Source organism: Haliotis cracherodii, unplaced genomic scaffold, assembly GCF_022045235.1.
Source record: "Haliotis cracherodii isolate W230 unplaced genomic scaffold, xgHalCrac1.p SCAF_12, whole genome shotgun sequence".
Classification (NCBI taxonomy): domain Eukaryota; kingdom Metazoa; phylum Mollusca; class Gastropoda; order Lepetellida; family Haliotidae; genus Haliotis; species Haliotis cracherodii.
Genome location: NW_027266267.1, coordinates 26,745,439 through 26,761,870, shown reverse-complemented (window position 1 = coordinate 26,761,870; position 16,432 = coordinate 26,745,439). Strand labels below are relative to the sequence as shown.

General features: G+C 42.8%; 1 protein-coding gene across 1 annotated transcript in view; it reads right to left on the bottom strand.

Annotated features, from left to right (window-relative positions):
* Positions 1-789: 789 nt before the first annotated feature.
* LOC139458300 (ammonium transporter Rh type A-like) overlaps positions 790-16,432 on the bottom strand; it is a 28,186-nt gene continuing 12,543 nt past the window's right edge. The window contains exons 2-9 of the mRNA XM_071239689.1: positions 12,700-12,892; positions 7,039-7,189; positions 5,610-5,754; positions 4,484-4,647; positions 3,810-3,947; positions 3,072-3,205; positions 2,495-2,670; positions 790-1,683 (exon numbers count right to left, since the gene is read on the bottom strand). Of these exons, the coding sequence (XP_071095790.1) occupies positions 1,526-1,683; positions 2,495-2,670; positions 3,072-3,205; positions 3,810-3,947; positions 4,484-4,647; positions 5,610-5,754; positions 7,039-7,189; positions 12,700-12,892 (1,259 nt within the window). The 3' untranslated portion in view covers positions 790-1,525. The remainder of the gene's footprint in view (positions 1,684-2,494; positions 2,671-3,071; positions 3,206-3,809; positions 3,948-4,483; positions 4,648-5,609; positions 5,755-7,038; positions 7,190-12,699; positions 12,893-16,432) is intronic.

The window sequence follows — 16,432 nt, the reverse complement described above, 5'->3', positions numbered from 1 at the left end:
CCGGAAAAAAGAAACGTCACTTTTCTTGCTGTGGTATTACAGGAACATCTTGTTTGTACATTTCCCAATGTGAGTGATTTGGGTATCAACGAAATGTGTGGGAAAGTAAAATACTAAGATCGTAGAATAACGAAACCTTTGACAGGATATATGATGCTTAGAAACAAATGATCTTAATTGGAACGGATCTTTGATTCGAACTGACGATCAGCGTTCAAGAAGCACAATCACAGTCATTAGTCATAGTGAGTTAAAAATAATTTCGAAGCGGACATACGTCAGCCACACAGCGACGAAACAAATAACGAAAAGAGTGGATAAAACATGAACGAATAAAGTAAATAAAACATAACCAAACTATAGTAATTTAAAAAATACTATCACGTACATCGTATTAATTACCTGTGTTTTTTGTTATGCATTAATAAGTCAAGGGACGGTGGGGTAGTCTAGTGATTAAAGCTAATTACCAATATGGGTACGATGTGTGAAGCCCATTTCTGGTGTCCCCCGCCGGGATATTGCTGGATTATTACAAAAAGCGGCGTAAAACACTACTCACTCACTTAATGGGTCGAAATGTTATGAATAATGCCTTTGAAATTGTATGACTACTTAACGAGCTTATTTATACAGAAACAACTAGCTAACCTGACTATACTGGACATTTGTCTATACAATCTCAGAGTTACAGAAATACCGAGTTTCACTAACTTGATCATGTTTAGTTAAGTACGTCGAAACTTATTGTCCAGATGCTATAATCGTTAATCAAGCCTCTAGTGTCACTGGGGCGGTGGGGCAGTCTGGTGGTTATAGCGTTCGCTCGTCGCGCCGAAGATCAGGGTTCGATTGCCCACATAGGGCACTTGCGTCTTGTGAGCGTCTTAATATATATTATCACCCTGGCAACATAAGTTACTACATACATATGGATCACATGACCGAATAAAACAATACATGTTTGTTTGGCGTATCTACAGTGTGTTTGTTGTTTTACACCGCAATCAGCATTATTCAAGTTATTCTTGGCATCCTGTAAATTACCAAACCAGTCAAGTAATTGATTGGTTCTATGATAAACCTTCCTCGTTGTCTGGGTTATGAGGTTACCGAGTCACACCCTCCGGCAAACAAAAGGTGTTAGGGGCCAAGTCAACCCTGTTTACCCACGAGTGTGCCCAGAATGAACCCCAACCACTTTTGATAAGAGTCACCAAGGTCAATTTAAAACGATCAAACGTACAAAGTTTCATAAAGTTCATAACTTTTCAGAAATAAATATCATATCGACATACAATCTGCTCTGTTGGAAATGACGTATGTTTCTTGTACTTGTAGTTTTCGTTCCAAGTTATCTCTCAGCTTGTATAATTATATTTTGCAGGAGACAAAACACGCGGTACTTAAGACATCTGGAAAGGTTTCAAGTGACATGAACCATTGCTCAAAGGTAGAAATAGCTAGCATCCGGTTTCTTCGCGTCGAAGTCTTCCAATCCGGGTTCTTTCACATCCGCATGTCTTCACAACTTGGTATCGATCTTGTTGACATTGTACTTAGATGAGGAGTCATCCATGTCTATTTCCGGTATTCCTTCCTCCGGAAGCTCCCAGAACCGCTCATCGTCATACAGGTGTTCTGGCTCAGGGTTGTCCCACACCTTCATTTTCAAGATGGCACCTAAAGTGTAAAACATATTTTTTGAAACTTCCAAAGAAAGGGCATTTGTTTACAATCTTTTAGTGGTAGAGCATCCGCCTGGAGAGCGTAAGGTCCAGGGTTGTATCCCCGACCGCGTCATACAAGACGTTACAAGATGGCCCTGAGCTTCCGCTCGTCATTGAGTGGTTCGAACTGGTCGGCTTGAATAGGGATTAGCTTCTGGATAATGGCTGAGGTTTGAGAGCACGCAAGAGCATTCGGTCTGGTGCATCAAGCCTCTATGTCAATGAAACATGTTGCAGTCTACCCTGTGTACCACCCGTCGAGTTAGTAGCAACACTGAGGGTGGTTGGGTAGCTACCGGTTTATAAGTCTATATAAGACTTGGGTTTTCAATTATTCTCCTCGTCAGACAGGTACTGCTTTCTGAGCTGTTAATTATTAATCCAAACAAGTGGCCGTCTCCGTGGTCTAATGGTAGAGGATCCGCCCGGAGAGCGGAATGTCTGGGGTTTGATCCCTTGGCCGCGTCATACCAAAAGACGTTAAAAGATCCATTAATTGGATAAAACAAGGACTGGTAAGCATAATGTGTCTGAGTGGGTATTCATGTTAAATTGCGGCATGGTATCTCAATGGGCTAGCACTACTAAAAGCGGCATTAGTCCAAACTAGTGCATGCACGTGCGCGCAGACATACACACACACGTGCATGCATTTCGCTAAATAAGTGCCATAATCTTGAACGCGAAGGTTAAACCCCTCACCTTGGTGCCGTCGCAGTGATGTTAAAATTGTCCGCACAAGACCCGTGCTCATCTGAACTCACCTGTGACTATTCCTCCAGCAATGGCCATTCCAAGCGACAATAGCAATGCGTAGATCTGGAAAGCTGCCTGTTCCCCCGCGGTTCTCCCCAACCCTTGCAGCTCGGGCACAGGATAAGGGGTGCTGGAGTTACCCATCTCAGGTACGGGGGAGCGGGCGGGGAATATCTCATACAGGCTGCAAACAGGAACTTCTTACAATACTGATGGAAATGAATATCGTCACGCACAAAGAGTTATTGAACATTAATATACGTTGCAGTATTGTGTCAAATAATTTTATATCAACAAAACTCTTTTCAAAATTCCCTTTAGAAGCTTCTTTGGGAGCCATTTAAAAGTTAGAGTACTAAATACGGGTAAGACATATGGAGGAATAACTTTAATACAATTAGGCGCGATGTTCCGGGTAGGTTCGTAGGTAATCTCTTAAAGCGTCCATCACGATAATCTTACATGCCTCTGCGTCTAATACTACAGTACTGAATACAGCTTAACTCTACCAGTTTAAAGAGAGTTATAAAGTGTTTACGTTATAAAAATAATTTTACGAATCAGAAAATCAACATCAGAATGTACCTTTCACCATAAACATTTTCTGTGGCTAGGGCGGCAGTCACTGCACCACCAATTCCCGCCATAATTCCCGGCATGCCGTGCAAGTTGTTTACTCCGCACGTGTCGTGGATCTTTAGTTTGGCGGCGATGAAAGGCTGCGAAGAGGAGAAACGACGTATTACGTGATTCTCCCTGGTTCTTGGGGAACAATCAGCCACCCCTACTTACGTTGCTCAATGTGAGTGAGTGAGTGAGTGAGTGAAATGTAATGTAATGAATATTAAAACACACCGAATCAGCACTTGCCGAATATATTCATTGAAATTACGCTGAAATGAGGGTAGAATTTATTTACGGAACGCATCAAAGATGTTCAGCTGAGTGATGTGATGCAGAGCCTACATCGTTACAACTTGGGTGAAAACCATGGGCAGGGGAGGCAAAGCACGATAAAGCGAGAGGAAATACATTCTCCATGTCAGAGATGCTCTGGTATTTGTAAGAGGAATGTTAAACTGTTATAAACTATGTAGTAAAATGAGTTAAAACTATGCTATGTTAAGTCGTCTGAAGAAATCAATGCTTTGCCATTGACAAGAGCGTAGCCAATCAAATCAAAGAAACGATTTTAGCCAATCACAGGACATCAACGTGAAATCACCACGATGTACATTTAGCCAATCATAAAGATGACCTCAACATGAAATTACCATGAGGTACTGAAAGCCAACCACAGAGAGGATAACAACGCGAACTTACCGAGATGTATTTATAGCCAACCACAGAGAGAATACCGGCCACTGACCCGACGACAAGTGCGCCCCAGGGCTCGATGTTCATGTTTGCGCAGGTACCAACTGCAACGCCCCCTGCTAGAGTAGCATTCTGTATGTGCTCCTGCAATCACAGATCGTAGTATGAGTAAGTTACATGACAATTTAACGTGGTGAGAAATCCAAGAATCTGAGGGTATAAGAAATTTACCATCGCTGTTTCATGCTGAACACAAGGGAACTGGAAACCACGTTCAGCGAATCCACCTGTGGCTAAGGGACGCAACTCTTAAGCCATGGCGCATGATAATATTGCCATATGTCTTTTGTTGTCATTCAACGTGTTTATTTAAGGATCCCTAATGATAATGTTGTACCAAAAGAAACCTCCTTAATTCATTGTAAGATTTTATTACCCACTACCTCCATGGGGGATCCGAGTGTTGGTGCCAGGTAACTTATGTCTGACTTCAAATGGATGGGCTGGAAAAGGTTCAGTAACCTGGTTGAATGCATGTGATTATGAACCGATGGCGGGTATCCTCGCTCACGCTTTCAATCGCTGGTTTTCATTATTTCCGTCGTGACGCAGCTGGATTGTTGCTGGCGCTGTCGTAAAACAACATGCATTCACTAACTCATTATCACCCCAGAACTCACCATTTCAAATTTCCCATGCTTTTCAACAACAGCTGACATGGCAAACGTTACACAGCAACAGGCAGCCAATGAGAAGTAAGTATTTAATATAGCCCGGTGCTGTTCGTCTCCTTCCGCGGCGCCTCCATTGAAGCTAGGCCAGTACATCCACAAGAAAAGAGTTCCTAGGAGCAAAGTTAACAGTTAAAATAGTGTTTTTTTTAAATTCACCATATGGTTAACTGATCCATCGAATCAGGATTGTTGAAAAAAAAGAGATTTCCATGTTAATGTGGGTTTATTTTATTACCACCGGACAAGATATTCAAAATTGAAATAATACCCTTTCCTCAAGTCGTCACAACAAATATTTTTCATAGATTTACAGTGAATGAATGAGTCTTGTTTCACGCCACTTTTTTGCAACAGTCAAGCAATATCAAGGCTGGTAACACCAGAAATGGGCTTCACAAATTGTACTAATGTGAGGAATCGAACTCGTTAACTACTGGGCTACCCCACCGCCCCTACAGGTATTCCAAGTAGTGTGTTGTAAAGTTTTAAAGAAACGATAAAGATAATTTGATCTATGTTTTTCGCATTCTGACCATCCAATTTCTTTTACTAAGAAAACATAAAATGAGTTGTTGTTTTTAACATTATCATTTCCACCTTTGTCCCATGGTTTCGTGAAAAATATCCGTGAACCAAGAAATTAGGTGGTGAGGTAAATTGGGGTTGCACTTATATTGCAACATGCATGCACACGTGTGTGTGTGTGTGTGTGTGTGTGTGCGTGCGTGCGTGCGTGCGTGCGTGCGTGCGTGCGTGCGTGCGTGCGTGTGTGCGTGCGTGCGTGTGTGTGTGTAGCTGCTTATACTAGTCCGGACTGATGCGGAATTTACAGTGCTAGCCCACTGACATAGCAGTTTAACATGAATACCCCACTAAGACACAGTATACTTAATGTCGAGCGCCAGCCAGGGTAACAACAAATACCATCTTTTAAGATCTTTTGGTATAACGCGGCCGGTGATGGAACCCCGGACATTCCGCTCTCCGGGCTGACGCTCTACCACTGGACTACAAAGGCGGTCATCAATTAATTAAAGAAACTAAATTTAATATATATGACGAAATCACTCACCAATCATGGAGAAAAGGTCAGAATGATACACTGGCCCAGCTTTCTTTGACGTCACGGCTTCCTCGCTATACAGCACCCGTGCTGCCGCCAAGCCGAAATAGGCACCGAAAACGTGGACGAACATAGACTCGCCTACATCGGACACCTGGGGGGTAAAAGTAAAAGGTAATTCACATTGTTACTCTTTTTTAAAAAAAATACATTTCTTTACCCTTTCATATAACGTTTGATTCAACATGACCAAAGCAATATGATACATGGCTATTGATATTTTTCTCATTTAAACGCATTGATCGTATACAACCATCTTCCCCGCACCTGTGCACTTAAAGACATCGTGTTTTTGCTTTATAACAAAACAAGACATGAAGAGGCCACTGAAACGTGTGTTGGTTACCTCATGTGTCTTGTCACTTTTAGCACCCGATTTGGTAGATATTGGAGATTTACGAACTTCCGTTAATGTTGTCTGATATTAATAATTATTGCATGTTGTAAAGTGTTAGTATTGCCTTTGTTATACTGCCAACCTCAAACTGTGTGCTTCAATATAATTGATCTTGTGCGGTTATTTACTGATTTCACAATTTAGTTCTGCAGGTATCGATTTCCGGGCTAAATACCTATTATGCGGCATTCGGCAATATCAAAGGTGTATAACGGTTTATAACAGTATATGACAACATATAACAGTATATGACGACATATAACAGTATATGACGACATATAACAGTGTACGACAACATATAACAGTATACGACAACATATAACAGTAAACGACAACATATAACAGTAAACGACAACATATAACAGTATACGACAACATATAACAGTATATGACAACATATAACAGTATATGACGACATATAACAGTGTACGACAACATATAACAGTATACGACAACATATAACAGTATACGACAACATATAACAGTATACGACAACATATAACAGTATATGACTGTACGTAATCCCATTGTGCACGGGTGGCCCAGTCGTCTAAGGCACCGCAATACACTGTGCAGAGTAGCGTCCCATGCTTGGGCCCGTGAAGATGGGGGTTACAGTTGGACTTCAGCAACCAAAGCTTGCCCACCTTGAAGAAGGGGGTTACAGTTTGTCTTGTCGTCACTGTCACAATTTGTTGTGCACAGTTGCTTCCCGGGGTTTCCCTAAGAAATGGGTTCGAATCCTAGGCTTTCCCGGGTTTTGTTTCCTGGTTTGTCAGTACAATACCCGTGTTCGTGGTAAACGTTCAAGATCTGCATAACTCAATTATATAACTAATGATATGCTAAAAGTGGTATAAAACGAAGCTTCTCACTCAACACTGCAGGGCTGAACATTGCCAGTGTGAACCTTAACGACAAATTGAACAAATTAACTCGGAACTCACTCCCACCCCGAAGGGCCCAACTGATGCTACTCACGTGGAACTTCTCAATACAGATCCACTCGTTAATCTGGAGAAGAACAACCTCGATAAGAGTCATGACGAGGAGTTGGAGAGGGGAGACCTTTCCCAGGAGGGCCCCGAATGATATCAGCACCCCAGCGGCTGAGAAGTCAGCTGACATCATTCTGAAACAGGGAGAGATAATTCATGTCGATACGACCCAACGCAATCTCAATAGCCCTTCTTAATCCCCTTGGTCTCCTGGATAAGTGTATTGGGCAATCCCGCTTGGAACAGGGTGTACTAGTTTCACTAGTTCACGTGACTATCACAATACACAACACAATCTGCGGGTACAGTTTAACGTTTTGGAAAACGATATGTTTTTTGGTGATCACTAGTCCTGGAAAACATACCTGTGCATCACCAAATGACTGAGAATGAATATATACTGAACAGGAAAAGTTAGGAATCATGAATATTTTAATGGACATATTTTTTTAAGTGAAGACTGACACAATTTTAATAAAATATCCCAAAACATAATCATGATCCTTGATCTTGTTTGTTCAGTGTATTATCACATGCCAAAACAATATTTGGGAAATGAGTTGTAAATTGTGTGAGTGGCGGGGGCTTCAGGTCGGGCAAGGCATTCCCCTTTACGCGAACAGTTTGGTGGCATCACTGATTTTCGTTACCCCAAGCACATTATTTCGCCCGCTATTTTTTTCTTTTACACAATATGGAATCTGTTTCGTCGGATAATCGAGACCTGTTGTTTTCTGGCGTTCACGTTCTATATTTACATTTACTGATTACGTACGATATTTATGGCTTCAAAGTATTTACTCGAACTAAACAAGCGCACTCTGATTTTTGCTTGCGCTGTGGTCCTCTGTAAACAGTTCATATTGTTTTCATATATCAATGTTTTCATTTTATGTGTTTAATATTCGATAATAACCGTTTGTTTTCAAAAAGGCCGAATAGTTTATCAAATACTTAACTTTTGACAGAAATATACCTATTATACCGTAATATAAGACCGCTTCGGGATAAATAATAAAAAAAAACAATGAAGAAAGAGGCGTGGTTTATTCCACGATAATTCACGATTCGTTGTGTTTTATTACGTGATAAACAGCGGCTAAGAGTCGTTAATTTGTTAAATACACCAAGCTGATTTATTATGATGTGTGTATTTAAATTGTACGACATTTCCTACAGGCTCAAGGAAAACGGCGAAATTAATCATTCTTCAGTAGTTTTCCCTGGGCATTACATACTACTCATGTTTCATATAGATAATCAGATTTGTCATTTAATATACACTTGACATAAACGACTCAACTTGTGAAAGGCATGGTAAGATATGTCATCCTGTTTAAATATACACTTGACATGTGAGAATCATGAATACAGTAAACTACGTTTATAACGAACACGCTTATAACGAACTGGCTGATATTACGAACTCTTTTTGGTCCCGTCCATATGCTGTATATATGCTAGTAAATATGCTTATAACGAACTACGGTTATAACGAACAAACATTAGTGGTCCCTTTGAGTTCGTTATAACCGTAGTTTACTGTATAAAATCATGTCCAAATCAAAAGTGGAGTAGTACATTTTTTTTTTTCCTGCTTAAGTCAGTAGTTCATTCCATGTGTCCATTTGTTTTCTCTGTAGACAAATCACAATGCAACGTCATACAACGGCCTTGTCGTAAATGAATGACAAATTGACCGACTGAGCTCATATCCCCGCTTGAGATCAGGGCTCATGTGCACAAAGCGATCCTCGAGCTACAACTCCCAATACTTTAACACAGATTGGCGGCAGCGCTAAGCTCGCGTTGTGCAAGTGGCTTCAGGAAACCAATATGATTCTATATGTCTTTAGAAAAAGACACGTTCCTCGTTGATCAAGGATCGGACTCGTTATTCAAGGATCGGACTCGTAAATCAAGGATCGATTAATTAAATCGTAATTCCGGGCGGTAGAGTAGCCTAGTGGTAAAGTGGTCGCTCGTAACGCCGAATACCCGGGTTCGATTCCTTACATGGGTACCACGTGTATAGACCATTTCGGGTGTCACCCGCGCTGATACAGCTGTAATATTGCTAAAAGCGGCGTAAAACCAGACATACTCACTCGTAATCCCTTTAGCGCGTAAGTTATTCTCTAAATACCCTAATCAATTGTTGAGTAGTATGGAAACTACAGAGACCTAATTTCTCTGCATGTGGGTAGCTTGCATAGTATGCGTGATGACTTTATACACAGCTTACATTCCTCGGATCAAGTACCTGTAATTGTATTGAGAGATAAGACGGCCCTGTGAGACTTGCTGTCACGCACGAGAGTAAACAACTCGGGGACTGATAATGCGGTGTGCGCCCATCCGTAGTAACAGCCCTTCTGTCCTTGACTTCTCATCTCCCTGGTTCTTGGGGAACAATCAGCCATCCCTCCTTACGGTGTTCAATGTTAGGATGGGTTGTGAGTGAGTGAGTGAGTGAGTGAGTGAGTGAGTGGGTGAGTGAGTGAGTGAGTGAGTGAGTGAGTGAGTGAGTGAGTGGGTGGGTGGGTGGGTGAGTGAGTGAGTGGGTGGGTGGGTGGGTGGGTGAGTGAGTGAGTGAGTGGGTGAGTGAGTGAGTGAGTGAGTGAGTGAGTGAGTGAGTGAGTGAGTGAGTGAGTGAGTGAGTGAGTGGGTGGCAGGGTGGGTGAGTGAGTGAGTGAGGGTGGGTGGGTGGGTGAGTGAGTGAGTGAGTGAGTGAGTGAGTGGGTGAGTGAGTGAGTGAGTGAGTGAGTGAGTGAGTGAGTGAGTGAGTGAGTGAGTGAGTGAGTGGGTGGGTGGGTGAGTGAGTGAGTGAGTGGGTGAGTGAGTGAGTGAACGAGTGAGTGAGTGGGTGGGTGGGTGGGTGGGTGGGTGAGTGAGTGAGTGAGTTGGGTTAAACGCCGCTTTGGACAGTTTTTTTAGTGATATCACGGCATGTTCACTTACGGTGGGAATACATTCCGAAGTGATGCAGGTCTCAGGCGTTTACAACTTTGGTAAACGTCTCGAGCACTGGTATGGTGATGACAAAACTAAGAAACAAAATTCGAACCAGCGATCATAGATTTCAGGTACGCCAAAGTGACGCATTGTTATACAGTGAGTTGCGGCGCACAAGACGACCGTGCCATCTGCTATACGGTATCTGCTAAACCATGACGACGATAAACTGTGTTTCTTTGTATCACTAAAATGAGCCAGTCCTACTTTACCAGTCAAGGCAACAAAACATGCACATTATTATGAACATATGTCATACAAGGGTTTATTTTTAAGAAAATATGCGTACTTAAATATTTCAGTTATCGCAACGGGTGGTTTATGATCATAGGCTTATCTGACTTGGTTTAAAGTCCGTTTACAAAAACCTTACAAAAACCTCAGCGAGCCTGACCGAGAACCTGTCGAAGAAGTAACATACCAATCGACGTGAGTCATGTACTGAACAATACACATCATAATCATGTATATAAGATAGTGATCGTACAGAACAAGGAAGAGTGAGTGAGTTGGGTTTAACGCCGCTTTTAACAGTATTCCAGTTATATCGCGGCGTGTCAGCTTAATGTGGGAGGAAAGCCCGAAGTGATGCAGGTCTCAGACGTTAACCACTTCGGTGAAACCCACGAGCACGGGTATGTTGCTGACAAACCTAGAAACATAATCGGGGCGAACCGGGATTCGAACCCACAATCATAGGTTTCTGGCGTGCCCAAGGGACTCGACTCTGCACAGCTAATCGCGGCGCCTTAGACGACTGGGCCACCCGTGCCCCCTGGTCGCAAAGAACAAGGAAGACCGTCTATCATGACGTCATTTCCGGAGATTCGAACATGCACTCGCAACTTGATGACGTCGTCCACTGGACGACGGTTATTTTTCAGAATGGAGTGTCTAGTGAGTTGTTCCCCATAGATGTAGCTCGGCAACGCAGATAAACGCGATGGCCAAACGATCGCTCCCAAAAGCGGGAGAGATATGACAATCGGTGTTGGGAGAAAAGGGACAGGTAATTGACGTGAATATGTCGGAAATACCCACCCGTGCATAAAATGGACTTGTCCGACATTGCCGGATTCTTTAGAAGGTTTCATCAATATGTAAATGCGCCCCTTCATTTTTATAATGCTTCTGAAAGGTTGTTTTCATTACTTAAATTACAGTTTTGAGTGAGCATGGTTGTATGCCGCTTTTAGCAATATTCCAGCAATATCACTACGGGTGACACGAAATGGGCTTGACACTGTCGGGACTCGAACCCGGGTCTTTGGCGTGACGAGCGAACACTTTCAACACTAGGCCATCCCATCACTCCTAAATAATACAGTGTTTGTAAAGTAAATAGAAACAGACTTAACCAAGCCCTGTGTCATGAAATCGATTTTATATCTCCCCAAGGTTCATTTCTTAGCAAATAAATTCCAAGGCATGTCATTAGTAAATCAAGAAAATGTTTTCATGAACCGATGTTTTGGGCCACATCCTCGACCGTATTAATGCAGATTAAAGTGCGGGTGGGGCTTGTTTTGCATTATTGTGCTGAATGATGTCACTGAGTTCGTATCGATGTCACTGTGTTTTGTGTGTTAGCTCTTACATATTATTAGGACGCCTCTGTGGTCTTGTGGTAGAGGGTTCGCTCGATGAGCGGACGGTCCGGGTTTCGATCTCCGGCCGCGTCATACCAAAATATGTTACTTGTTGTTACCCTGCCTGGCGTCGGCACTAAGAGGCTAACACAAGGCCTGGTCGGTTCGGAGACAGTATACTGTGTCTGAGAGGGGTATTCATGTTGTACTGCTACATGTTATCACAGTACAAGCAGCCACACACTCAGTACAAGCAGACACACACACACACACACACACACACACACACACACACACATACACACACCGGTGCATGCACGTCGCTTTATAATCTTGGCCACGACACGACCTCACCTCACCTCACCTCTTATCTGTAAGTTAATATTGTTGATTTATATATTTACAAGAACGTACTTCTATATATTTGTGTGTTTATAGAGGTATGACCTTAAACACTGGTGTGTCCACTTTGCGTTAATCGGCTGGGAGGATCGACACCGTGTGCAAACAGGTTTTTACATTTATACCTCCATAAACGAAAAAATACTTTGAAGACGATTCTTAAAACCCAAAAATATATACTTCTCGTAACACTAAGATCGTGATACAATGGATACCAGTCATCTTCATGATTGTACAGTGCTATTTAAGAGGGTCTGGTCAGTTCTACGTACAGTTTCACGTCAGTTTCACGTCAGTTTCAAGGTTACAGTAAATATTAAACGTTAATGCAAGACAATAACCAGTCTTGATAAACGTCAGTTTCACGTCAGTTTCAAGGTTACAGTAAATATTAAACGTTAATGCAAGACAATTACCAGTCTTGATAAACGTCAGTTTCACGTCAGTTTCAAGGTTACAGTAAATATTAAACGTTAATGCAAGACAATAACCAGTCCTGATTATCCGCCCAAACAGATTCTATTTGGGTAGAAATAAAGATAACCGTAAAAATAAATATGAATGGACCACAATAAAAAAAATTCTCAAATCAAAACACCTTACAAAAGTTAAAGTCTGGACAGAGTTATCGTTCTTACTCTGGGACGTAGAGCTTGAACTTCTCCCCGGTCGTGATGTCAATGTGCAGCAGGCCCCGGATGATTGTCGTCCACTGAATGGCGAATGCAGCCACGAGGAAGTTGAGGCCGACGGAGCTGTAGCCGTACCTCTTCAGGAACGTCATGAGGAAGCCGAAGCCCACGAAGATCATGACGTTGACATCCTGGAAGTCTGAGAGAGAGAGCGAGAGAGAGAGATGATGAAAACACAAATAAAATGCCAGTGCTTCCATAAAAAAAAACAATATAATTTAGGTAAATCCTACTACTGTTTCCTGATTGGCCAATAACAGAATGGGCGGGGCTTGTGCTGAACGATCATACTAATTTCGCATCCTGTTTTGATTTTTGTGTGTTAATGTTTACATAAGCAGTCTGTGAATTTATTATACATGACATATTCATTTTGGAATGATTTCATTATGGTTTTTTTGTGTTTATAGCCTTTTTCATAACGTAAGAACCAGTGTACACACTTTGCGTAAATCCGCTACATTGTGACGTCTGAATTTCTACACATAATGAGATGCTGCTCATAAAAAAAACATTGAATTTTTTCCTATCAATACTGTTAACAGACCGCCTAGCTATTGTTGAAATATTATTGCTTCTGATAATAAGACCGCCTCCGTGGTCTAGTGGTAAAGTGTCCGCCCGGAGATCCGAAGGTCGGAGGGTCGATCCCCGGCCGCGTCATACCAAAAGACGTTTAAAGATGGTACTTGTTGTTACCCTGTCTGGCGCGCGACATTAAGGGGATAAACAAATGACTGTTCGCTTCGGATTCAGTATACTGTGTCTGAGTGTGGTATTCATGTTAAACTGCGGCATGGTATCTCAGTTGGCTAGCACTATGAAATCGGCTTTTGTCCGGACTAGTACAAGCAGCAACACACACGTGCATGCACGTCGCTATATAAGTGCAATAATCTTGGACACGACGTTAAACCCCATTTCACCTCATCATCTCACCTTTGAGCAATAAACACGCAAACACCACCCTACTCACTCATGTAAACGTTTGGTGGCTGGTCCCAAGCAATCTCACACTGTCGTATTGTGGATTTGATTGATACAATGTGGCAAAGCTGGAATTGTGCGACAAGCACCATGAAGCATCCTCCAGTTAACTCTTATTGAGGGGCACGGGTGGCCTAATCGTCTAAGGCGCAGCGATTAGCTGTGCAGAGTTGCGTCCCTTGGGCACGACAGAAACCTATGATTGTGGGTTCGAATCCCGGTTCGCCCCAATTATGTTTCTAGGTTTGTCAGCACCATACCGCGCTCGTGGGTTTCACCGAAGTGGTAAACGTCTGAGACCTGCATCGCTTTCCTCCCACATTAAGCTGACACGCCGTGATATAACTAGAATAATGTTAAAAGCGGCGTTAAACCCAACTCACTCACTCAACACATTAAAAACGTGTGACCGATCTCTTCGAGACATTTTGGATTTAATGGATATTGTCAAGGTCGTATCAAATCAACCCCCAGGTCAAAGTTTAAAATAACAACTATAGTAAACTACGGTTATAACGAACTCAAAGGGACTACTAATTTTAACTCGTTATAACCGTATTCGTTATAAGCGTGTTCGTTATAACCGTATTCGTTATAAGCGTGTTCGTTATAACCGTAGTTCACTGTATAGTCATGCTAATAATGGAGAGAGTTTTGACAGGGGTCACCTTGAGGGTATTGCATCTGTGATCCCTTGCGATAGGAAACATGGAATGATTATAATCGTATAAATTCACGCAATCATTTATTCTGCTCGCACACTCACTCACCCTCCTGGCACACTTACTCACTCACTCACTCTGCTGGCACACTCACTCGCTCTTCCCGCACACTCGCTCACTCTACCGGCACAATCTCTCACTCGCTCTTCCCGCACACTCGCTCACTCTACCGGCACAATCTCTCACTCACACATCCGGCACACTCACTCACTCTACCGGCACAATCTCTCACTCGCTCTTCCCGCACACTCAGTCACTCTACCGGCACAATCTCTCACTCGCTCTTCCCGCACACTCACTCACTCTACCGGCACAATCTCTCACTCGCTCTTCCCGCACACTCACTCACTCTACCGGCACAATCTCTCACTCGCTCTTCCCGCACACTCAGTCACTCTACCGGCACAACCTCTCACTCGCTCTTCCCGCACACTCAGTCACTCTACCGGCACAATCTCTCACTCGCTCTTCCCGCACACTCACTCACTCTACCGGCACAATCTCTCACTCGCTCTTCCCGCACACTCACTCACTCTACCGGCACAATCTCTCACTCGCTCTTCCCGCACACTCACTCACTCTACCGGCACAATCTCTCACTCGCTCTTCCCGCACACTCACTCACTCTACCGGCACAATCTCTCACTCGCTCTTCCCGCACACTCACTCACTCTACCGGCACAATCTCTCACTCGCTCTTCCCGCACACTCACTCACTCTACCGGCACAATCTCTCACTCGCTCTTCCCGCACACTCACTCACTCTACCGGCACAATCTCTCACTCGCTCTTCCCGCACACTCACTCACTCTACCGGCACAATCTCTCACTCGCTCTTCCCGCACACTCACTCACTCTACCGGCACAATCTCTCACTCGCTCTTCCCGCACACGCGCTCACTCTACCGACTCAGGCACTGGGTGCAACCGCGCCATAAAATATGCAAATCATATTTATTAGCGACGTGGTAACATAGTTGCATTCCCTAAGCGCATTAGGGCTGAGTTATTACGTCCAAATATTTGGCAAAGCAGAGATGACTAAAGTAATGCATATATTAGTTGGGATTATATCATAGCAACCGATCAGCCTGTAGCCAGTAGAGACGTTCAGGGCCATGACTTCGCTGCATGGATGTACTCGGCCTTACAGAGGCATGCTAGTGTGACAGATTGGCCGTTTCAGCTCATAATGCTGAGAAATTTCAATCATATAAATGATTTCATTGGATTTATCAAAAAGGAAAACATCGGCTTTGTTGGACTATTCCAAAGAATTTTGTATTTATCATTTTGCATGAAGCCCTCTACATATTCTGGATCGTACCATGGATAGACCACTGAGTCAAAATCACAAGCATGACGAAGACGGTAATAAAAGGACCGAGTCACTACATCATGTCGCTTAAGATACTGTGTTTGTGCCAAAGCTTGGCATCCACTGATGTTTTGGACAGTCTCAATAAATTCGAGGCATCATCTTCATTTCATATTTACATTTTGATGCAAAATCTCACATTCACGGTTTCGAGTGGGAAGTGACTGGTCCTGAGCAGGAAACAGAAAGCCTACTGTTTCACTTTTCAGACCAGCCGACTTCATCCAAGGGAAGGACTCTGCAGGGTTGCTTGGTTGACACTCATTTCTGTACCGTCCAGCAGAACAGAACCATCAACAAAATCAACACCGACATTGAGATTATGTCTCACATGCTTTGAAAACTGTGGTATGCCTTGTTTTCATCATGAGTCTTCACAAGAGAATCATCTGACAAATATTGAGATGTTGGTTTTTTTCAATATAACAGGTCTTCTTTTAAAAATAAAACAAACTTGACGAATAAATTTTAATCTCATAACTTGAAAAAAACAACGGGTTTTTTTTCTCTAACGACCAATGAGGAAAATGCATGTAATTAAAATATTGTTAAATACATGTACATTTTGGCCAAACACGAGGACAATAATATT